Source organism: Culex pipiens, chromosome 2 (assembly GCF_016801865.2).
Source record: "Culex pipiens pallens isolate TS chromosome 2, TS_CPP_V2, whole genome shotgun sequence".
NCBI classification, from domain to species: Eukaryota; Metazoa; Arthropoda; class Insecta; order Diptera; family Culicidae; genus Culex; species Culex pipiens.
Window position 1 is genome coordinate 83,825,536 of NC_068938.1, and position 25,274 is coordinate 83,850,809.

The 25,274-nt window shown below is 36.3% G+C and overlaps 1 protein-coding gene across 2 annotated transcripts in view; it reads right to left on the bottom strand.

Annotated features, from left to right (window-relative positions):
• Positions 1–25,274, bottom strand: part of LOC120426261 (paired box pox-neuro protein) — a 166,901-nt gene that overhangs the window by 4,918 nt on the left and 136,709 nt on the right. For both annotated transcript variants that reach the window (XM_052707943.1, XM_052707942.1), the window contains exons 3-5: positions 22,185–22,325; positions 22,017–22,096; positions 8,768–8,960 (exon numbers count right to left, since the gene is read on the bottom strand). In XM_052707943.1, the coding sequence (XP_052563903.1) occupies positions 8,768–8,960; positions 22,017–22,096; positions 22,185–22,325 (414 nt within the window). The remainder of the gene's footprint in view (positions 1–8,767; positions 8,961–22,016; positions 22,097–22,184; positions 22,326–25,274) is intronic.

Genomic DNA, 25,274 nt, shown 5'->3' on the forward strand with positions numbered 1-25,274 from the left:
TTCGTCAGTCTTTTGGTAACATCTTAGGCTATTTCCTCAAAAATTTTGAACGAAAAAAAATCGTGACATCACCTTCAAATTTAAGTTTTAGACTTAAAAATCAAAAAATCTCATAGATGTGGTCTGTATTTTTGTTTTAGTGTATTTTTTTCAGAAAACCCGTCCAATTTCCTACAAGTTTGTCTTTGACCACTTTTTGATACGACGCAACGGCTCCGAGATACAGTAATTTTTAAATTACAGAATATAAAAATATTTAAATACCTTACGCCCTTCTCAAATGTTATTTTCGAGTACTATTGGCTCCATATACACAAAAATGGCTTATATAGGCCTAGGATAACATGTCTAAAAACTTTCATTGAAATCGGAGAGGGTCGGGTACAAAAGTACCAGAAAAATTCCTGATTTGAGCTGGAATTGCTCGATAAAAAAGTTATTTGAAAACCATAAACTAAGACAAATTTATTACCCTACTATGTTATATGGTCGGGTTATATGTGGGTCTGTGGCGCAGGGGTAGCGGCTTCGGCTGCCGATCCCGATGATGCTATGAGACGCGGGTTCGATTCCCGCCTTATCCACTGAGCTTCTATCGGATGGTGAAGTAAAACGTCGGTCCCGGTTTCTCCTGTCTCGTCAGAGGCGCTGGAGCAGAAATCCCACGTTAGAGGAAGGCCATGCCCCGGGGGGCGTAGTGCCAATAGTTTCGTTTCGTTTTATGTTATATGGTCATACGACAAGAGTGGCTGCAAAATTGATTTTTTAAAATTTATTCAAAATCAATTTTCAACTCATTGTGTTGAAATAAGGAGTCTATGTGCTAACAAAAAATAGCTTTATCATTGTGAACAATAACATTAGCCATTTAAGCTTAACCCAGCCTTCAGTTCTGAAGTCAGTATAAAGGACACTTAACTAAATATTCCATCTGATAAGTTTGCAATTGAGCCAGTTTAAAAAATATTAAAAATATTTATTTTTTGTCATCTTTCAATATTGTAAAGTAAAAAGTTTTTTTTTTTCAAGAAAAAATGTTTTTTTTTTCAAATGAGCAATTCTCTACGAAATCGGTCTTTTTTCTTCAATTTTAATTTTTGTATTTTTTAATCCGGCTGAAACTTTTTTGGTGCCTTCGGTATGCCCAAAGAAGCCATTTTGCATCATTAGTTTGTCCATATAATTTTCCATACAAATTCGGCAGCTGTCCATACAAAAATGATGTATGAAAATTCAAAAATCTGTATCTTTTGAAGGAATTTTTTGATCGATTTGGTGTCTTCGGCAAAGTTGTAGGTATGGATACGGACTACACTGGAAAAAATAATACACGGTAAAAAAAAATTTGGTGATTTTTTTATTTAACTTTTTATCACTAAAACTTGATTTACAAAAAAACACTATTTTTAATTTTTTTTATTTTTTGATATGTTTTAGAAGACATAAAATGCCAACTTTTCAGAAATTTCCAGGTTGTGCAAAAAATCACTGACCGAGTTATGAATTTTTTAATCAATACTGATTTTTTCAAAAAATCGAAATTTTGGTCGTAAAAATTTTTCAACTTCATTTTTCGATGTAAAATCAAATTTGCAATCAAAAAGTACTTTACTAAAATTTTGATAAAGTGCACCGTTTTCAAGTTATAGCCATATTTAAGTGACTTTTTTGAAAATAGTCGCAGTTTTTCATTTTTTTAAATTAGTGCACATGTTTGCCCAGTTTTGAAAAAAAATATTTTTGAAAAGCTGAGAAAATTCTCTATATTTTGCTTATTCGGACTATGTTGATACGACCTTTAGTTGCTGAGATATTGCAATGCAAAGGTTTAAAAACAGGAAAATTGATGTTTTCTAAGTTTCACCCAAACAACCCACCATTTTCTATCGTCAATATCTCAGCAACTAATGGTCCGATTTTCAATGTTAATATATGAAACAATTGTGAAATTTTCCGATCTTTTCGAAAAAAATATTTTTGGAATTTTCAAATCAAGACAAACATTTTAAAAGGGCGTAATATTGAATGTTTGGCCTTTGTGAAATGTTAGTCTTGATTTGAAAATTCCAAAAATATTTTTTTCGAAGAGATCGGAAAATTTCACAAATGTTTCATATATTAACATTGAAAATCGGACCATTAGTTGCTGAGATATTGACGATAGAAAATGGTGGGTTGTTTGGGTGAAACTTAGAAAACATCAATTTTCCTGTTTTTAAACCTTTGCATTGCAATATCTCAGCAACTAAAGGTCGTATCAACAAAGTCCAAATAAGCAAAATATAGAGAATTTTCTCAGCTTTTCAAAAATATTTTTTTCAAAACTGGGCAAACATGTGCACTAATTTAAAAAAATGAAAAACTGCGACTATTTTCAAAAAAGTCACTTAAATATGGCTATAACTTGAAAACGGTCCACTTTATCAAAATTTCAGTAAAGTACTTTTTGATTGCAAATTTGATTTTACATCGAAAAATGAAGTTGAAAAATTTTTACGACCAAAATTTCGATTTTTTGAAAAAATCAGTATTGATTAAAAAATTCATAACTCGGTCAGTGATTTTTTGCACAACCTGGAAATTTCTGAAAAGTTGGCATTTTATGCCTTCTAAAACATATCAAAAAATAAAAAAAATTAAAAATAGTGTTTTTTTGTAAATCAAGTTTTAGTGATAAAAAGTTAAATAAAAAAATCACCAAATTTTTTTTACCGTGTATTATTTTTTTCCAGTGTAGTCCGTATCCATACCTACAACTTTGCCGAAGACACCAAATCGATCAAAAAATTCCTTCAAAAGATACAGATTTTTGAATTTTCATACATCATTTTTGTATGGACAGCTGCCGAATTTGTATGGAAAATTATATGGACAAACTAATGATGCAAAATGGCTTCTTTGGGCATACTGAAGGCACCAAAAAAGTTTCAGTCGGATTAAAAAATACAAAAAAAATCGAATGACCGAAATCCTAGAGAACTGCTCTATAAGTTAAATCGATCGCAACATTTAATATTGAAATATTGTCTCACTTAACTTTAACTTGGTTTTAACTGTATTTACCTTTAAAAGTATCAGAATGTTATTTAATTTGTAATTTGTTGTTTTATTGGTTACGATAGCCTGTTAGTATAAACTGTGCACCATGTCAAGGATTTTTTATTACTTAATTATTTATGTTTGAAAACGGCTACTAGAAAAATCTGTAGTTTTTTTTAAGAATTTGATTCTCTGAGCTCCAGGTCCACTACAAATTACTTGCATTATACTATTAGGGTAATTCTCTACCAACTCACACGAAATCGGGAAATGTTGCCCCGACCCCTCTTCGAGCTGCATGAAACTTTGTCATAAGGGGTAACTCCGAGGTCTGTTTTTTCATATCTCGTGACGGAGGAGCGGTACGACCCCTTCAATTTTTGACCATGCGAAAAAAGAGATGTTTTGCCTTCCTCACCTCACTGAGGCAAGGCTATAAAATCACTCGAAAAATGAACTTCTTAAATACACCTCCTAGATATACCTTCACGTATACCTATCGACTCAGAATCAAATTCTGAACAAATGTCTGTGGGGATGTGTGTAGACACGATTTTTTTCCACACGATTATCTCAGAACTGACTGAACCGATTTTGGCCGGATCCGCCTTATTCTGTTCGTTTTGGGGTCCCCTAAGACCCTATTAAATTTTATTTTGTTTAGTAAAGTATTTAAAAAGTTATGCCAAGAAAAAGATTTTTGTAGATACAAAAAAGGGTGATTTTTTGCATAACCTCAAAAGGCCGGGTCTTTTTGTTTACGTGCGAGAGTCGCGCCAGATGCGAAACGCCCGGTTGCCACATTGCTTCAAATGAGAGTCTGCATGTTTTCTGGAAAAGTCTGTATCAGGTATATATTTTTTTCATAAACTTATTTTCATTATTACTTTACAAATGTTAGGAAGGCACCACCCACCTAATGGTGGATTAAGAAACGTTTTTCCCCGATTTGATGGCGTACTCAGAATTCTGAATAAACGTATTTTTCATTGAAAAAAAAAACACTAAAAAAGTTTTAAAACCTCTGCCATTTTCCGTTACTCAACTAAATTTTTTTGAACATGTCATTTTATGGGAAATTCAATGTACTTTTCGAATCTACATTGACCCAGAAGGGTCATTTTTTGATCGTTGTCGATCATGGCCGTTCATGGTCACCCGCGACAGACACGGACGACGAAACAAAGAGAAACGAAAAAAGTAACTTTTTCAAAACTTTTTTTCGTAAAATCGCCATAACTCGTTATGATTACAAGCAAACCCCTTATGTATATGTATCAATTTTTTTGTAATTATCTGCTCTACAACTTTGTACAACATTGTTACACTCTAAAAAATAACCCTGCAAAGTTAGAAAAAAACACGAAATTTTGAAATGAAAAATTTGGTTCTAAATGAAAAAATGACCCTTCTGGGTCAATGTAGATTCGAAAAGTACATTAAATTTTTCAAAAAATGACATGTTCCAAAAAAATTTACAGTTAAGTAAGTCCAGTTACAGTTAGTTAAGTCCATCAAATCGGACGTTAAATTTTTCATTAAAGTTATTTTGACAGCAAATTTCTATCTCATTACCGTTTCAGGCTGCAAATTATTGAAAAACACCTCTGTTTTTCGCATGTTCAAAAATTGAAGGGGTCGTACCGCCCCTCTGTCGCGAAATATCAAAAAATGGATTCGTGTTCAGGGACAAAAGTTACCCCTTAGGACAAAGTTTCACGCAAACCGAAGAGGGGTCGGGGCAGCTGCTGTGTGAGTTGGCAGAGAATTACCCATTATTAATAAATAGAACAAATATTCACAAATTTTTCGAATTTGTCCTTTTTGACTAATTGATTTGAAACAAACCTCTTTATCAATTTCGAAGAAAGTTTTTTAAGTCACCTGCTCATCCTCATTAACCGGTTGTCAAACCTCTAGTTTTACATGTAAATTTCAGAAATACAGTAAATTTACATATTTCATCGTCGTAATGAAAGACCAACCAGCCGATTTCACACCTTCTTTTCACACCATCATTGATCGATTCCTGAAGCATGAAAACAACCCCAAACCGTCTGTCTGATCCTGCACCTAAGGTCAGATCTGGCAGGACCGGCCTCCAAAAAAAATAAATGCACCCAGCACCGTTTATTACAGCCTTTCTCGGCCAATTATCAGATTGTACCCCGGCCTGGAGCAACGCGAGTTCTTTCCCCAAAAAAGTGAGCTCTGAGGAAGGAGCCTCCCCTAATGATAAGGTCCCGCGGAGAAAAACCTTTAAGGTGGCGCGATCCCGATTACACTTCACTTGCACTGTCAGTTGCTGAACACTGTACAAACACGATCATTATCTCTCCCTCTCTCATTACTTTCATCGAGAAGGCGCGTGCAAGCGAGGCACGTGGTCCAGGGGGGAGAAATCCCCGCCGAAAAATATGAGTGCAATTACTCATTACCGCGGTCACCTGGTCACCACTCTCAACAACAAGTGAGAAGTGGTGTGTGGTCACTTTGAGGGCACCGACGACGATGACACTGACGGGGGGAGACCTCAGAGACACCTTTCGGGAGTTGGTGTGACACCGGGGGGCACTTCAAGGAACATAAACAACACAACCTGTGTGTGATGTTAGTTGGAAGGAAAATTGCTTTATTGCACAGTATTTTTTGTTTGGAGCAGAAACAAAAAAAAGTGATGGCACGAGACCATCATCAGCAGGTTTTTTTGCTGGGGTCTTAAAATGATAAATTATGCAAATCTAATTAGAGCGAACCACGTTGTTGGAAATTAAATGAATGCATCGTAAACCAAACATTACAACTTGATGATGATCGCAAGTTGTTAGTATGATGAAAATATCATAAGCATGTTGTATTGAATGCTCTCGTTTTTAAGTAGGGTACGTTATCCAATAGTGGACCCCTTTCCTATAGTGGACCCTCTAGAGGGTTTTTGATGAAAAATTCAATATAATCACAATTTCAAGCATGTTGCTGTCTACAAATCTTTTATTTGGCATGTTCAGCATCATTTAAAACAATTTTGACTGGCATTGAATTGTACTTTTCCCCAAAATAAGTGTTTTGAGTTCGACATCTGAAATCAGCCATGGCCACTAGCATTTTCATAACAAAACTGCATTTATATTTAATGATTGAATTAACTATCCAATCATTTTTTGCCTGATTATTTAACTTCAGCAAGTCAAAATAATCTAAGTTTAAGGAACTTTACTAAAATAAAGCGAAGAACTGCTCATTTTTGAGCAAAAATTTGGGGGGTCTAATATAGAACAACGAAAATCCAATCTTCACCAAAAGTGGACCCCTGTTAATTTAACCTTCAAAAATGAAGAAAAATGTGTATTCAAGCAAAATATCTCTTAAACATACAATAAATGCTTGTTGTAATCAACCTAAACGTATATTTTTTTCAATTATGAGTATAAATATAGCTGTTTTCATGTTAAAAGTACCAAAAATGCTGAAGCCGTAAGAATTGATAATTAGTCAAAACTATAGTTAATTGTACTCAACTGAAGCATCATAATTGCAGTTTAGAGTGATATTTTATAATAATAAATCATTAACAAAACGTTTTTTTTTAAATAAACATGCGTGGTTTTATCAGCAACTGTAAACAAGTCAATTGTTTAGTTTCGGTCAACCAAATGGTGGTAATTAATATGTAAAAATTTTGCATCAAAATTACTTAAAAAAATATGTTTATAGTGGTTTTTGAAACTTTTTCTCTGATCTTTTTTGGAAATAAATGTGTTTAAATGTCTGTTAGGATTTTGTTGTTGTTTAAAGCCAAATTTGTTGTCAAAACATATTTTTTTATGATGAAAAGTGAGCAAAATCCATCTTTTATTCATTATATCTATCATTAGAGCTACACCATGCATCAAAACATCAAATATCGGTTAAATTTGGTATAAAAATAACAGTTTGCCTATAGTGGACCCGGGTCCACAATCGGATTATGGACCCATTAGGAGAAGGTGGGGCAAGACGACCATATGGGACAAGAGAAAGAATCGCTCGTACGGCCGTAATTTTTACAATTTTGATTATTTCCAGTATTGTTGCTAGCAATGCATTTAGCTGATTCTACTACCACATAACAGCCAAAACGACGTAAACGCCACGGGGCATAAGATGTAATGAAATTTTTTCATAACCTTTGTTTTCTTATAATATTTGGAAAGTACAAAATAAGGCTTAGGGTTTTTTTCGAGGCTCATTTTATCAAAATGCTATTTTTCCTAGATCGGTAGTGTCCCTACCATTACAAAGTATGATAACAGTTCAATTGTTAACAAGTTAACATGTTTTTTCATGCATTGTTCCTCTTGTCCCAACGGGTTGTTCGTCTTGCCCCACTAGTTGAGTAGAACGTACGGAAAATCAAAAAAATAAAATCAATTTTTTACATAAAAAACAGGATTTTTTCAAAAACTTGTTCTAACAAAGTCTAAGTCAAGACCTAGAATAAGATGATTATAATAAAATCCGACCGATTTTTAAACTTTTGAATGGGTTATAACGAGCATTTCCTTAGCTTGTTACACTTGCCCCACTTTCCCCTATAGGAAAGGCAAAAAAAACTTTTTTTTTTCAAATGGCTATTTTTCTGCTCAAAAACAAATATACTGATGAAACAAATAGTCAAAATTGTTCAAAAAACTTCAGATTTTATTGTTTTGTACAAAGGGTTATGAAAAAGTGCTTAAAATATTGAATATTTGTGTAAAATGTGTTTCGGGTCTACTAGGGAGTCCATTAATGGTTGAAATACCCTATTTTTTCAACAATCGTAAAACTAGGGCAAAGGAAAATTATTGGATTTTCAGCAATACAAACTGACATTTCTTTTGCGAATATTTCAGTTGTTTTGACAGCCGTTTTACTGAAATTTCAGTTAATCGTCTGTCAAAATTATAAGTACAGTCCATACTCGATTATCCGAAGGTTCGATTATTCAAAGGTTCGATTATCCGAAGTTCGATTATCCGAAGGTTTGCACGGGACTTCGGATGATCGAATCATGACTTTTACTTTTAACATCTAATTCGAGTCATGCGACCTCATTTTAGTCAAATTTAACTGTTTGATTTCCTTTGAAATTTAAATAAATATTTTTTAAAACTGTAATCGCCGCCATTTTAGCTGCCATCTTGGATTTGAAAATTCTAAATCATTTTAGAGTAGTTTATGGGTCATACCTAAGTTCGACCATCGAAAAAAAATTTTTTTTTTCGTGATACGATTATTCGAAGTGAAAAGCCTTCGGATAATCGAGTCTAGACTGCATCAATTAACTGAGAATTGAAGTAATATCCGGGCGTAATGGGTCTCGTGACGCAGGGGTAGCGGCTTCGGCTGCCGATCCCGATGATGCTATGAGACGCGGGTTCGATTCCCGCCTTATCCACTGAGCTTCTATCGGATGGTGAAGTAAAACGTCGGTCCCGGTTTCTCCTGTCTCGTCAGAGGCGCTGGAGCAGAAGTCCCACGTTAGAGGAAGGCCATGCCCCGGGGGGCGTAGTGCCAATAGTTTCGTTTTTTTTGAAGTAATATCCTAATTGCTGAATCGTTTATCGAAGTTTCTGTTGATGAAAATTCAGTGACACTTTACTGAATTTCAGCAAAAATTTCTGCCTCTTAATATTGCAAATATTTGAAATGATTTTTTTTTTCTATTTATGACAACATTATAGACACAGAAAACCTTCAAACTCACCATTCGACGTCATGTCGTCCGTCCAGAGGCCACCGTTCCGCAGTATCCGGTTGACTGAGCTGACCGACGGTATCGTGTTGGGGTCGCATATCCTCTGGGCCAGCAGCTGGTCGCGAATTTCCCAGGCGAACATGCCCGGATTTTCCTGCTTGAAGCGTAGTATTTTCTTCACCACCGTTGGCGTGGCCACTTGCTGAAATTTGAGGAAGAAAGGAAAAGAACACGTTGTAGAGTTTGGTTTTGAAAGTGGTTCCCATTACGGGTAACGACGACTCGTGGGTTCGTGACCGTTTTGCCAATGACCACGCTCGTTCTGACCGGGGGTACAAAAGACGCTAATCATAATTTCAACACTTTTCAATTATTTTCGCCGCGGCAGACGGCGGCGTCGCGCGAAAGTGTTATAAATAATGGCTCCGTTATCGGTATAAGGGCCTCGTTTGGGTAAAAGAGGGGCAATTTTGGCGCCCACAAAGCTACGGCTGTTGACCACAGAGAGGTTGCCGGTCGTGAAATTGCAACCATAAATCTGGCCAAGAATGGTTTATTTCCGTAACACAATGTTTCCAGAACGAAATGGGCTTGGCCCGACGTCGGAAAGTGGCACGGTACGGTTTTACAGCAAATTAATCATTTTGCTGGGTGACGGTTATGGTCTATGCGCAAAAATTTTACAAACAAGGTGGAACAGTATGGTAGGGGTTGCGTGTCAGAGTGATTTTGCAATAAAGTAATAATTTTAGTAAAATCAACATCAACACTGCAATCAGCAGAAAAGTCGAAAACTTTTTATCCCTTTCAGACCTCAACTTTCTAAAAAAAAAACCAATAAGTTTCGTTAAGAAAATGACTGTTTTGACCATAAGAAAATTATAGACTGACTTAGAAATAATAATTTGAAGATCATATATGACGTAATGCTGCAAACACCATATTTGTATGCCCAATCTCACCCCAGACACAGTGTCACAATTGATTGTAAAAAAAAATAATATTTTTTATCACAGTAGTTTAAACCATTTTCTTTCTGCCTCCTCATGGCTCATTTTGAATTAATACGTTTCAATGCACAAATGTTATCACTTAGAATTTAATATGTGTTTGGTATAGTGGCAGTGCGTGGCCGAATGGTTACGCTGTCCGCTTTGTAAGCGGATGATTCTGGGTTCGATTCCCATCTGCTGCAACCTTCCATCGGATGAGGAAGTAAAATGTCGGTCCCGGCCTTGGTTGTTAGGCCGTCAAGTCATTCCAGGTGTAGGAGTCGTCTCCATGCCATAAGTACAAACAACACACCAAACCAAGCCTACTCCGGTGGAATCGCTGGCGGCGGTTGGACTCACAATCCAAAGGTCGTCAGTTCAAACACTGGGGTGGAAGGTTCCTTGGAGTAAAAGAGGTTTGGGTGCTCTCCCCATTCAAGCCTTCGGACTCCTAGGTTCGAGCAGAAACTTGCAATAGAGACCACAAAATACCCGGGGGTTGTTAATGTGGATGGTTTGATTTTTTGGTATAAGGCAAACTTTGACTACGCTCAAACAAAAAAAAGATATTTTCCTGATATTTGATATTTCATCCATTGAGAAAGTTTTCCAAAACTGATACAAAATGCATTCGGTAATTTTTTTTTCTAATTTGAAATTAAGTCTCTGTTTTAATGGCAAACAAAAACAGAATTACAAATATGTTTCATCTGTATCTAAAAAAAAATTAGTTCTGAAAAAGTTCAATTTTTCACAGAAATATTTTTAAAAGAAAACTTAGTTCAATAAAATCCTAACAAGTTGACTTTTGGGTGGGACAAATTTGCATTGTCTTTTTCTTACTTTAAACAATGTGAAAACTCACCAATATCTATTTATAGAAATGATTATTTTTTTTTCAAAGATCTGCGAAATATCAGAACATTTAGTCGCTGAAAAAATAAACTTTTTGCAGGCTTCGATTTTCGAAAATGGTTATAAATACCTTCAAAGCCATTTGTACTTTTTTTTAAACAAGTTGAAAAAAACTTAAGTCTCACAGAGATAACCCAAATGAAATCAAGGTGATTTTTAATAAGCATCAACATTTTGTACATCAGTTTCAGATAAAGGGTTTTTTTTGCAAACTTGTGTAAGAGGTTACAGACATGTAGAAAATCGCAAAATTTCATATATCTGAAAATAATTATATTTTTTGACTAATGAATTAGAAAGATGATTTTCAATCACTTCAATGTCCTCAAACAGATTTAAAAAAAAGTCTAAATGCGTGCTCATACCAACCTTTGACATTTTTGACGATTTACATGTATGTAACCCCTTAAACACTTTGGATTTCTATTGCTTCCTAACTTCCTCCAAAGAATTGAGTGTTTGAATTCCAACCATGAAATATTAAAATTTTGTTAAGGTTCCCAATTTCATGAACGCTTGTTCACGTTTTGCGGAACTAATTTTTCTCCGAAGAGAGGAAAAATAAATATTCAAAATTGTTTAGTTATGATTAGGGTTAGTGAAATTTCACGATTTCGCGGACAGCGTGAAATCCGCGAAATTTGGCTTTTTCCGCGAAATCCCGTGAAATGTTATGTTTGTGTGAAAATGTAACGATTTTTCTCAAAATAATTAATCAAACTCAAAAAGGAATAAAAATAATCTTATGAACTACTGTAGAATTTAGCGAGTGAATATCCTGGTTTAATAGAACACCGGATTCGAGTGATAGAAATGACAGTTCTCCCATAAGTAGAGTTAGTGAAATTTCACGATTTCGCTGACAGCGTAAAATTCGCAAAATTTGGCTTTTTCCGCGAAATCCCGTGAATTTTATGTTCAATTACTTATATAGGGTTAGTGAATTTTGACGATTCCGCGGAAGGCTGAAAAATTCTTGAAATTTATCAATTTTCTCAAATCAATTTTTTCCAAATGACTTCATAATAAATATTTCAACCATAAAGACTATTAAATTTTATTAGTCTTCGTTTGATAAGCTTGATATGAACCATTTGAAGAATTATTAAAATTTTCAGTTTCTATAGAAACTAACTAAATTTAGTAATATTTTAATTCGCTGTAGTACAAATGTAACTGCTATTTTATTTAAAATGTATGATTTCAAAAGAAATTAAAAGAATCAAGCTTTGTTTTATTTAAAAAAAAATGATGAGTATCTTTAATCTTTGAAATCACCTTTTCAAACATTTCAGATTTTTTTCTGAGTCCTGTTTTATTTTTAAAATAATTGATTATTTGTGTGAATGATTCCCTTGAAAGTTAATTTTTTTTTGTTTTCTGTTCTTATTTTGAATAAAAATTTCGATTTCGTAACAATTTATAATATTTTTGCCCATGGATTTTAAATTTAGTTTTTTTTTTAAAGAGAGATGAAAACCTTAAAAATTATTTTGAATGGTCTAAATGTTGAAGAAAATTTAAACTATTTTACATATTTTGGATGGACAAGATTGTTGAATCTTGCTTTGATATGAAATTCAATAAAATTTTAATTGATAAAACAGAAGCAAATCGGCGAAAACTTTTTAACCTTTTTTAGTTGAATATTAAAAAAGCAATTCAATAAATGAGAAAACGCATGCCTTACATTTTGTTTCAAAATATAAATTGAGCCCATCCGTAAACCAGGCGGTTTTTTTATTGATAATTAGGAGATTTTTTTTGTCACGTTCACGTCAGTTTATTGAAGAATAATATAATGAAGCATAAAAAGTAGTTTCTTTGATTTAAACATAAGATTTTCAGAGTTACTTTAAGGTGAAGCCGTTGATCATTTTCGAAGAAAATTAATCATCAATATAAATTATTCTGTATTAAATTCAATTTAACGAATTTCAGCACCAAAAGGAATCAGCATGTGCCGGTTGTTGCCTTCTTGAAGCCACTGAAAGAATTTTTGATCTAAATCAAATGTGCTTCAAAATTTATATAATTTTGTGGCACAGTCATTGACGTCCTAGTTGGCAATCATTGATTAATGACGATTTCCATAACTTTACAAGGAATCGGATAATCGTTACCAAAAGGAATCAGCATGTGTAGGGCACTATTCTAAACAACTTGTTGAAGGAATTTTGTCAAAATATTGAAAGCGACGCGAAAATTATATCTTTGAACGAAAAATCATGACAATGATGGAAGTCTTCACGTTAACATTTTTCACGTTCCGCGAAATTTGCGTGAAATTCGGTGTTTTGAAATTGAGGTCCCCGTGAAATTTGCTATTTTTGAGCGTGAAAAATCACTAAGCCTAGTTATGATCTCCAAATAGATTCCACGGTAGCACAGTGCGCAAATATTTAAAGCATATTGATCATTCTTTCCCCTATGCATTCTACACTAAATGGAAAGACCAGTAGCTCATAAAGTGGCAGTAAATCACTTCCCCAACAAGGTTCATAATTATCACCTTATCACCCCGTCTTCAAACATCCCCCGCTTACATGCACGATTAGTGCCCAACATATGCTCACACGTGTAGTTCTACCCACCTGCTAACACCCACCCACCCACTCACACAGTAGCCGGCAGCAGCAGCGACTAAGTGATTGATGATCACCGTAATAGTGTCGACATTAAACTAACTATGAAAATTATTCATTACACCAGCGAGCGCGCGCACTGAACAAAACACTCCCCCTCCAACCTAACTCCTGAACTATATGAATATGAAACTGATAAAGTCAGCTCGCGTGAGTTTCGTGATTTATTTACATTACAAGTTGAGTGCACGCAGGGATTTTTATCACACCTTTATGACGTTTTGCACCTGCTGTTGGTTTTTCACTCACAGCTATTTTTTTCGGGTACTTTTATGACGTTCTGCACGTTTGATTGGAAGTTCACCAGACAGCATGGCACACGACCGTGTTAGAGAACAAGCACGTCACAGTGGTTTGTTACAACCCAGCAGCGTTTCTTAGTTATGGGAACATAAACACCTTTACGAGCCGTATCGAAACAGCAATCGGATGGAACGTTTTTTTTTTTTGGTGAAACGCAATATTGCTGCCGGAGGGCATTGCTGATAAGGAGGAGAAATTTGTTGCCTTTTCTGGTTATTTTGGTGACGGTTTTGGCACGCAGTGATTTGTTGTGCGTTGAGTGGGTGACGGATCATCAGTCATGTGCCGGGTTCATTAGTGTCGACGGGAGCACTAATCGAAATGCCTTAAAATATCGATGGTTGCATTGACGTAAGCCTTACGCGAAAAGCTAGTTGGAAGAATTGTAAAATTTTGCCCTTCAATTTATACATAACGTTGGCGTTTATTTACCTATTCGCTATCCACAACTAGACAAGGTTCCAAATAGATTTTTAAATTAATTTTGAAAAAATGTATCACAGCGCGGGATGAAGGGTTGATCCACCGTAAAATGGCGTCTAATCAATTTTAATTTTAACACTCAGACCAGAAAAAGTTTCAGAAATTGGTTTTAAGAGTGCCTTTTGCTGCTGTACATTAAAGTGTAAATTTTAATACATTTTAAAACATTCCAAAAAAGACGTGTTATTCAACAATTTGCAGCCTGAAACCTCAACCATTTTTTGTGACTTAACTGCAGAAAATCATGGGACAAGACATTAGAAGAGAAATTTACTTATTTTTGATAAATATAAATATTTATTCAGATTTTCTTTTTCATATAAAATTTGGAATTTGAATTCAGTTGAAAATTACTGAGTTTCCAATAACTATCGGTGAATCCTCTGAAATTTTTATTTTCTGGTTATACAACAGCTTGTCCAGATCGGCACAGCAAGCAGGTCTGAAAATTTGTTTATAAATTAACAGTTTATTCTTGAGACAAAGTCTAGAATTCCTGTGAATAAGTGGACCCAAACATTGAATATATGTATTTGTTACATTTAACCTGTATACTTTCAACGTGATCCTTTTAAGTAAGGTTTTTCTCAAAATCAAGCCCAAGATTTTTCAGTTGATCCTCACTTTTTAAAATTACTACCGTAATCTGGGGTGAATCGGGACTACAGTCTGAATAGGAACAGCAGTTTTTAGAGCACTTAAAGCTTTTAAATTTGGAAATGGATGTACACATTTTGTTGGCCTGAGTCTGCTCTAACCGAAACCAACCAGAAAAAATCAAAATATTGTGCTCCAACATGGTTAAAACTGCTGTCCCAATTCGCCCCATGTGTCCCGATTGACCCCAGTTTACGGTACTGCTGGTTGTTGCGATACAGCCTCTTTAAACATAAATGTTAGAAAATGTAACTTTTGCTTAGTTTTCTGCTTTTTGCCTTCCTCATTTTACTGGGGAAAGTCTATAACATCACTTGAAAAATGAACTTATTAATTTGACCTCGTAGACCCACCTTCACGTATACATATCGACTCAGAATCATGTTCTGAGCAAATGTCTGTGAGGATGTGTGTAGGTGGGTGGACAAAAAAATTGTCACTCGATTATCTCCGGACTGGATCAACGGATTTTGACCGTATTAGTCTCATTCGATCCGTCTTGGGGTCCCATAGGTCTCTATTTAAAATCAGCAAATTTAGTTAAGTACTTCAAAAGTTACGCTAAAAAACGATTTTGGCGTATGTCCAGAAGATTGTAAAAAGGGTGGTTTTTGCAAGAAACCCTAGCATGTTATACATTTTCAGAAAGGTATTAAAAAGACCTTTCCAATGAGCCCCAAATATTGAAGATCTGACAACCCTATCAAAAGTTATTAGCACTTAAGTGTTATTTATGCACTTTTTGGAGGCCGGATCTCAGGTATTTCGATAAAAATGATGTCCGGGTCCATCATGCAACCTGTCGTTAGTTAGATTTTCGAAAGACCTTTCAAATGAGCCTAAAACATTGAAGATCTGACAATCCCATCAAAAGTTATCAGCACTTAAGTGTTATTTATACACTTTTTGGAAGCCGGATTTCAGATATTGTAATAGAAATATTGTCTGAATCTTCCATCTTCCATAGGTTTTTTATCAGACCTTGCCGATGAGCCAGAAATATTGAAGATCTGACAACCCTATCAAAAGAAATGAGTAATAAAGTTGATTTGTTAAACATGTTAAGGGGGAATGTTGCTATTTTACTGAATGTATTGACTTTATGAATGTGAGGAGGGCACCAACCACCTAAAGGTGGATTAAGTAACGTTTTTTAATCATTTCTGTCACAGGAGCTCACTAAAGATGAAGTTTTATCTCAAAAAATGTGTAGCGTTACACATTTTTGTCGAATTTCTATCACCTAAAATGTGAAATGTAAATTTTTCATTATAATTTAGAAAATAGTGCATCATAAACGTGGTAATATTAAACAACAAATTGTTCACCTTGCAAATAAAAAAAAAGTTTTAACTTTACCGGAACAAGCCCTTGAATACCTGCCAGAAAGTCATTTTGGTTATATCTTAATACATGATTCAAAATAGAATCGCTCACTTCAGCTTAATAGCTGACCGAAATCATCACAAGAAAACTACGTTCGCTCCTTCAAACTCAAATAAAATGGCGTGTTCGGAATCCCCACCGTCATCTATTCACCCTTTCCGGTTCCGCTCAACGAATTCCAAGAAAGTCGCCGTAAATCGTTTTCAGCATATCAAAGACTGGAAAATGAGGCAGTTTTCAGTGCCCATTTGGGGGTCGAGAATTAGTATGTTTTCGGTACCAGCCTTCGTTTTTTTAAACAACGACCGTTTGCACGCAAATCGTTCAGACATCCCGCGTTAAATTGCTCCTTTTGGAGCTCGCTTTTCCGGGGGTCAGAACTTTCCACGGATACATTTAATTGTGGAAAGCTTTTAGCGTTATCGCAATTAAATGCGACGATGCGTTCCGTTTGGCTCCGGCCGAAATCTGAATCAAGGAAAATGCCCACCGAACCGCTACTGTGTAGCAATAAAACGGCTTATCGCACCTCCAAACTGATATCACGGTCCCGCAATGAAATGGTTCGAGAAGGTTGCCAGAAACAAAAAAAGATCCAATAAGTGGTGAACCGATTTGGAACTGGAGCCCATTAAAGGACCCACCAATAAATGCTTCAAGACCGAAGGTGACGTGCACGGAGTTATAATTAAATCGAAAGGAATCATTTTAATCGCAGACTAGGAAACCGTTTTGGACTGTTTTGTACCCATTTGTGGGCTGGTTATGGGTGGGGGGAGGCCAAAGCAACAGAGTCCATTATTAAAGTTAATTGTTCAATCTTGCTGTTTTGCTACCCTGTCGGTGGCAATTAGTCCAATCCAGGCCATTTTTCGTCGCCCTGTCCAATTTGGTTGACACCTAAAACACCTTAATTCAACACGATTATGGTCGCCGCGCTGACAAATGACATACACTACGTCGAATCGAAAAGCCATTACAACGTAGCCCCCGACACCTGTGTGCCAAAGAGCCAAACTGTATGCAAATTGAAAGTACAAATTATTTTAATTGTAACCTTTTTGTTTTCCTTCTCTGTTTATGGCAGAAACATTTTCCGAACCTCCCCGTTTATAAAAGTTTATGACCGACAATCGATCATATAGCACTGCTGACCGCCATCAGAAGGGCAAAAATTGTGCACCATAAAGTGAATTTAATCATAGACCAGAGTGCAGCGCTGCCAGCTTGTTGTTTACAACCGGCGGACACTAACCGGAGAAAATATTGAATCAAATCGAACGGGTGGGGAATCGCCGGTGGAAAACACTGGAAATTATTTTATTATTGAAATGAAGGTAGTGGACGAAACAATGTTCTACCTCATGCGGAGGAGGGGATTTGAGCTGCAATAGCCGAACAGGTCGCCGAACGTTGCTTTATGTTGCTGACTTCAAGCCGTGTATTTCTATTATTTATGGTGAGATTAACACCTTTGGTTGGTCTCGCGGGACGTGATTTGATTTTATGCTAGTCGAGTCGATTATTGTACACAGCGATTCAGGGCGGGGAGTGCAATCTCATTGAGGCCACGGATGAAACCCAGACCATGCTGTGACCGTCGAGGTTTCGAAGGGTGAACAGTTTTGGATTATTACAGTATTATGCAACTTAAACTTTGTGGTTTTTGAGCATGGAAGGCCAACTCAACAATGTTCAATATGCTTATACAAAGTGTATTGTTTGACAACATCAATTTGGCACCATTATTCATCTTCAGACGTATTCACAAAAAGCCCAAAAGTCAACTCGAAAATTTTCCCGCGGCATCAACCCATCTCCCACGGGAACAGGTGAATTGACCACAAACAGGGCACATGTGTTCCGTACCGTCGTCGTTCTGAAGCCAAAATCCTGCCCCAAGGGCTGTGGCGGCGATCGGACAACGTCGCTAATTTATGCAAATGCTTCCCCACACGATGACGACGACGCGGGGCTGCTAATCGGCGCTCGTCCATCGCTTCATTTGCATTTACCACCCTGGTCGTGGCGATGTTCACACTACATTTTCCCCCGCAGCGCTCAGGTCGACACCGATGACAGGTTTCCCGGCGGGAGGGATTGTAGCGGAGACGAGTGACCAGATAAAGATCGTTAAATTTAATTTAAATTTACTAACCGTTTTGTCAGCTTTTCCATGTTTTTGCGTGTGTTTTGGGTAAAGGTTAACCCTTCAACTTCCATCATTTTAAAGGTATGACGAATCTCCAAATTGATGGGATTCTGATTTGAGATCTGAACAAAAGTTATAACTACATTTTTGTTTAGTATTCTTACTAAGCAATTACCTAAACATCAAAATAGAATAAAACAATTTACAGGGCCAATTTCATGTGGTCAAAGCACAGATCATCAACATCCTCCAACTTTATAGCGACTTCCAGCGATATCATTCTCCATACCTTGTTCATACCAACCTGAACACGTGTTATTCCGCTGGCTCAAACCATCCACCAGCGATGGAAACTGGTGTCGTCCCACTCGCGCGCGTGCTCTCACTTCCAAGGGAAAGACAAATACTCTTCGCGACCATTACTCATCCACCCCACTCAACCGGCCGACTTGCGTGGAGTTTAAACTCCTCCCAGAAGCGGAGAGAAAGAGTTGGGTTTCGGTGCGGGAAGCTTGCGGCGGTGGGAACTGGGATATCTTGGACGAGTGATCTCAGGTAACTCAACCGTTTTAAATTGTGACAAAAACGGTAAAAACGTGTTGTTACTGTCGTGAAAAGGATCTAGCTTGTGGTAAGTTGCTGTAGATTGTTCTGAAATTAACATATTCCGGCGAAGGATTTGAGCATTTTAGGTCACTGAAGCAAATTTAGGCAAAACAAAGTAAATGGGCCAAAGACGTAGTGAAAACAAAAAGAGTGCCTTTTCTCGTCGTCGTCTATTTCCAATCTGTGGCACTAAATTACAAATTTGTGAAAAGTCTAAAAATCGCAACATATAACTTAAAATGGTAAAAAGTCGTTATAAAATGTATATCAATTGAGTAATTCTCAAGAATTTCCCCGAAAATATTGTACTTTTGAGTATTGATAAACTTTGTCTATGCATTGTTTGTTGAAAAAAAAAAACATTTTAAATCCTTCGTTAGAGAATGGACATGTGTCTTAAGATTGATATAAGGTATTTTGTGATCGAATTGATATCTTTGGCAAAGTTGTAATCAATGTTGCATATGAGTGATAGAAAAAAAAGTATCGTTTGATGATTCCTGCACCAAAATATCACTACACACTCCTTCCCTCATCTTCAATTACGCGCTCTCGCCGCTGAGTTTTGGCGAGAGGGCGATTTGGAAACGACCACGCATATTACGTCCCAAATGAGAGAGAAAAGGAGAATGTCAAACGCGAGTGTGAAAACACAAAACGTGGTAAGCTATGTTCGACGCTGAGAGTATCAAGACGGAAAGGAGAGTTGGGATATTTGGAGCATGAGTATTGTGGGATGATAATTGTAGTTACTGAGGACTGAGGGTTTGGTATCTATACAACCCTAGTTACAGGCTATGATTAGGACTTTAAAAATGGTTCACGGAAAAGCCCAATTTTTATCATAAAAGTTCAATTCCGAATAAACGTATTTTTCAATTTTCGATTATTTTTTTTGTTTTTGAAAAAAAAAATTGTCAAACATAATTTCTAGAATAATTTTTCGAATCAAGTTTTTTTTTTCTTTGTCTTATTTTTGATTGTAGAGCTTAGAGTTACCCTTAAACTACTCTGAAGTGATTAAGAGCGAGTTTTACACCAACACCAAATTTACATTTCCAATGCTTCTAACAAACGTGAAATTTTCCGAGGGTTTCAAATATGACAAAATTGAGACCAAAAAGTGCCGCTATGGAAGCCTACAGGGCAAAAACTAACGTTGTAAAATGTTTGTTATAGAAAAATCTAAAAACTATGAGAAAAACTGCGATTGGCCAAAAAGTTATTACCGTAGGTTTATAGTCCATGAAATTCCCTAACTTTTGACCTTTGGGAGTATGGGTGTTGGAGGCTGTTGCAAAAAGATATTAAGGTTTTAACAAAATCCATTTTTAACAATAATTTGCAAAAGCTATGAGAGAAAGTGGCAGTGCGTGGCCGAATGGTTACGCTGTCCGCTTTGTAAGCGGATGATTCTGGGTTCGATTCCCATCTGCTGCAACCTTCCATCGGATGAGGAAGTAAAATGTCGGTCCCGGCCTTGGTTGTTAGGCCGTTAAGTCATTCCAGGTGTTGGAGTTGTCTCCATGCCATAAGTACAAACAACACACCAAACCAAGCCTACTCCGGTGGAATCGCTGGCGGCGGTTGGACTCGCAATCCAAAGGTCGTCAGTTCAAACACTGGGGTGGAAGGTTCCTTGGAGTAAAAAGAGGTTTGGGTGTTCTCCCCATTCAAGCCTTCGGACTCCTAGGTTCGAGCAGAAACTTGCAATAGAGACCACAAAAGACCCGGGGGTCGTTAATGTGGATGGTTTGTTTGTTTGTATGAGAGAAAGTTTAACCTAAATCCGGGATCCTGATCCTGGAGTGCTTCAAAATGCCTTTCGAATGCATCTAAGAGAATTGGATTTGATTGTTTGTTATTTTACAGGCAATACACCATTCAAATTTGACTAAAATGGGGTCGCAGAACTCGAATTTGATGTTTAAAACAAGAAAATAAAAAAACGAACCTTTTTTTGTTCATGATTCGATATCTCATGCAAACCTTCGGATAATCGAACTTCGGATATTGGTTTTTGTGATAATTGAGTCTGGACTGTACATTTATAAAATTGGCTCCTTTTTCCTTTTAAATATAAATACGAAATTTTCAAATGTATGGTTGAATTTCTAAATTTCCTAATTAAAATTATAAAAAAGATCAGAAAATATAACAAGAAGTAACCCTCCTAAAATTTGCATGGAACTCACAACATCGCCCCTTATAACTTCAATTTCAAGCTGAAATTGCATTTACATTTACACGAAATCAATATTTCAATTTTACAATCCAATTACGGACATTAAATATAACTGGTCATCATTCAAAAATAACCTAAAAATATCACAAACAAAAAGTTGAATTTTTGAAAGTTGAAAAATTTGATGGTTGAATATTATATACCTCTTTTTGAAGTAATTCAGCAGAAACCGATAAAATTTAGATTTAAATTCAAATTCATTCATAATACCCAGATGTAATAATACCATCATTTTTTTACTGTGTAATTTGTAAAAAGATTTATTAGATCATTCCATTTTTTTTTTTTTGGCTCTGTACAAACCAAGTTCCAAAAATCTTCTACATGCTTCCCTATAGTCTCCGTCTACAAACCACTTGCTCCTTGTAATTAAACCTGACAGTGACATATTGAGTCGCGTTAACACTAATTACCAACCATATTTCATATCACAACCACCGCATCGCGAACCACCCTACACAATAGTGTCCTTGCGAGCAACGAATTTACATAGATCACGGATCACGCATTCCCGTCCCACACAGTAGCACTATATTCCAAAACACGAAGATCCGTCCTGGCCAGATACCGGACCTGTCATTTGCATGACGCGTCTCATCGTTTCATTCGCGCTTTGTTCACAGTTCATTAAGGGGTGGTGCGTGGTAGAAATTTATATAGTTCCATTAAATGTTCTTTTTTGTTCGATGTTTTTTAATCGTACAGTAAAACCGCGATAGTTTGAAAAACCAAAAACTCCAAACAAAATTCTAAGCGTAGCCTGGAGGGTTAAACCAAACCATCGGCACTCAACTGTACTGAGAGGGGTTGCACCGTCATTAAGATGCCCTCCGACTGATAGGCAAAACGGTTCTATTTCGAAGTGGGCACCCACCTTAGTCTTGCTACCGCCAATCGATCCCGGCCGGATCGAACCCGTTTCGTAGAACCTGGTGAGAATTTTCGAGACACAGCCTGAAAATAAAAGTGAGTGAGAAATAATTCCATTATTAACAATTCAAACTGTTCGGTCTGGCCGCCGACCGTCGGCAAACCAACTCACCGTGGGACACCAGAAGCTGGCGGGAAATGTCACAAGGTCGGACGCCCATCAGCGCCAGCTCCACTATCCGCCGGCGGACGATGTCGGGCAGGGGCCGACCGTTGACGAACACGCCGCCGAGCTGGTTGACACCTGCTTGACCTGGAATGAGCGAGGAGAACACTATCAATGGGGTTTGTCTGTAGGGAGATACACAAAGGGAGGACGATTGCTTATTGAGGTTATTCGGTCGCGGTTTGTGTGAAACTTATCCCTTGGTAGGTGAAGATCTTCCTGATTTTTATATTTGAATGTGAGATTTTCAACCCTGATAGACTTAAAATAATACTAAAAAGATCTCGACATAATATCAAACTTCCTGAAAAGGCTTTGATGCGCCAGTGAACAAAATAAAAAGAAGCGAACCAAATATTTTTGCACGTTTGGCGTTGCGTGCCCTTTATTTATTGTCCCTTTTTTGCAAATTGCGTTACCAAGAATGTTTTTATGCCACTGTGGAATCTTAACGCTTGCCGCCTTGCTTCAATTTCAGCGCTGATGCCGCAATTACAAAGGCATTTATTGGATCGGTAAGAGTAAAAAGAACAATGTTTTTTTTTCAGCATTTTCTTGACAAGCGAGCAAAATTAATTTGTTTGGATAATTAATTTGTTTCCGGTGGCAATGCGGAATGTATGACTGAGTCGATTGCTTCATCCTGGGAGACTTCAGAGTGGACTTGCTGAACGACATTTTGTTTGGAAATTGAGCAGTTTGCCAAAATGTTGAATCCAATAACATCGAACAATAAAATGTCTGTGCAGGCTAGGGTGACAATAAAACGACATCAGGGATACCCCCTGACTTGATTCATTAGGCAAAAATAAGTAACAGTTCCAATTCAGTGAGGGTAAACGGTCGGTTTAGATCGTTAAAATTAGTGAAAAAAAATCTTTTCAAGCAAAAACGTCTTCTTTCAATCGCTAATAACTCGTCAGTGTTAACTCGGATCGTTTTGCGGATTGTTGTTTGACATAAAATTTGACATAAGAATCTCACACTTGACAAAGATCCAATACATTTTTTGGTTTTTTTTTTTTTTTTTTTTTTTTGCATTACCTTATTCATTTTTGTGATTTTTCCATCTAAACTTCATCGATCAAAAGCGACCTTAAACGAAGGCCATGTTACACTCCATACAAAATTATTGAATTTTGTATGGAATTTTTTACGAGGGGCAGGGGTCCAAATATCATTTATTTTTTGCGTTACGTAATAAAAGGACGCTCCTTAAAGAATCGGGCCATCTCTTAGGATTTTTCAAAATTTTCAATTTTCTTGACACCCTAGTGCAGGCTCAACTCGAGGTAAAGCATAAGCTTTGAGGTGCAATTTGAATTTTTCAAAAATATTTAAATTATTTTTTTAAGTATTTTTCATTTTTCGATTTTTTTTTGGAAATATTTGTTAAAGCAAAATTGAGTTTGAAATCGAAAATTATCCGTTTTTTGCATTTTTAAAATATTTCTTGAAAGAAAAGCACACTGTCTTTTTTGAATAGCTGAGGAAATTTCTTACAATTTTCTCAATTGAACAATGAAAATCGTGCTATTAGTTTAAATATAGCCTCACGAAGGATTCGAATCGATGAAATGTTTTTTTTCTAGATGTAACCTAATTAGCGTGTAATTTTCAACTGGCGATATTTCGGAAACTATTGATCTGATTTTCAAGTTAAACTTTAACGCAATTTTCAAAATTTCAAGATTTGGTCTAAATTATGAAATTAGAAACATTATCTATTTGTAGACATTTTTGAAAAGAAAGCAGGATTTTAAAATTTTGAAAATTGTTTTTTATTGAAGAGATCAGAAAATTTCACAACAGTTTCATTTATTAGGATTGAAAATTAAAATAATACAGTATTTTGTAAATTTAATTTCAAAAGTAAAAAGTAAAAAAACGGTTTTTTCCGTGTACTTATTTTTTCGAAAAGTTCTAATCATATCCTACAACTTAGCCGAAGACACAAATCGATAGAAAATCATATTTCAAGGTACAGAATTCCATTTATTTCCATACTCATTTTGTATGACCAGCCCTCAAAATTGTATGGAGACTTGTAAGGAAAAACTAATGATGCAAAATTACTACTTTTGACATAAGGAATGCATGGACAAAGTTTTATTAAAATCAAAAAATAAATAAAATTAAAAATCGCAACTCAGCAACAAACAGCCCTCATTATCCATACAAACTTTGTATAAAAACCATTCGGCTCTGTCCAAATATAAACAAAAATGCACGTTTTTCTGAGGACCCCAAATTTAATGCTTCCCTTCGAGTTGAGCCTACGCAGTGTGCAGTCATTTTGCCATTTTTGTTGGTCAGTATTATACATCACTGAAGTTTCGAGTCTCAACAAGCACTGAACATGAACTATGAATTGGATACCCTACATTCCATTTTCGGTAACATTTATTCGATATTTTATTAAGATAATTATTAAAGTGATAAATGAAACTTATGTTGGGGTCCTTAGAAGGAAATTCGAGAGCAGAATGCACTCGTTCTTACCATGATCCTCTCACACAAAACGAGGTCATTCTTCTCTCAGCCGTCTATACAGTGCATTTACTCTGGTGACAATCGAACTAATTCGTCCAAGAAGATCAAATGAGTGTGACATAATTGAAATCAAACTCGACGCGTTACATTGTTTCGCTCAAGTTTCGCTGAACTCCCCCTTCCGGTTCATTGCCACAATTAACAATTTCAAGCTTGTTAATAAACATTAAAACAAAACTGGTCCGTTTGGCGTAAAAACAAGATCGCCAATCACAGATAACCGAAATTTCGCGCCGCGTCCTAAAAATCTGAGCTGCACCAGAAATTGGATGCCCCCAATAAAAACCGATACCATACGGCATCGTCATCGCCGTCGTCGTCGTCACGTCATCTTCAGTTGCTCATTAATTCATCCCAGACCGGGCGGTTGCTGCACCGGAATAGTCCGTTGGAGGCATGAAAGTGATGCTGCTAACGCGTCGTTCGTTCCGCAGACTGCCACTATAAATCACCCATCTTCATGTGGCCAACCGGCGAGGTCCA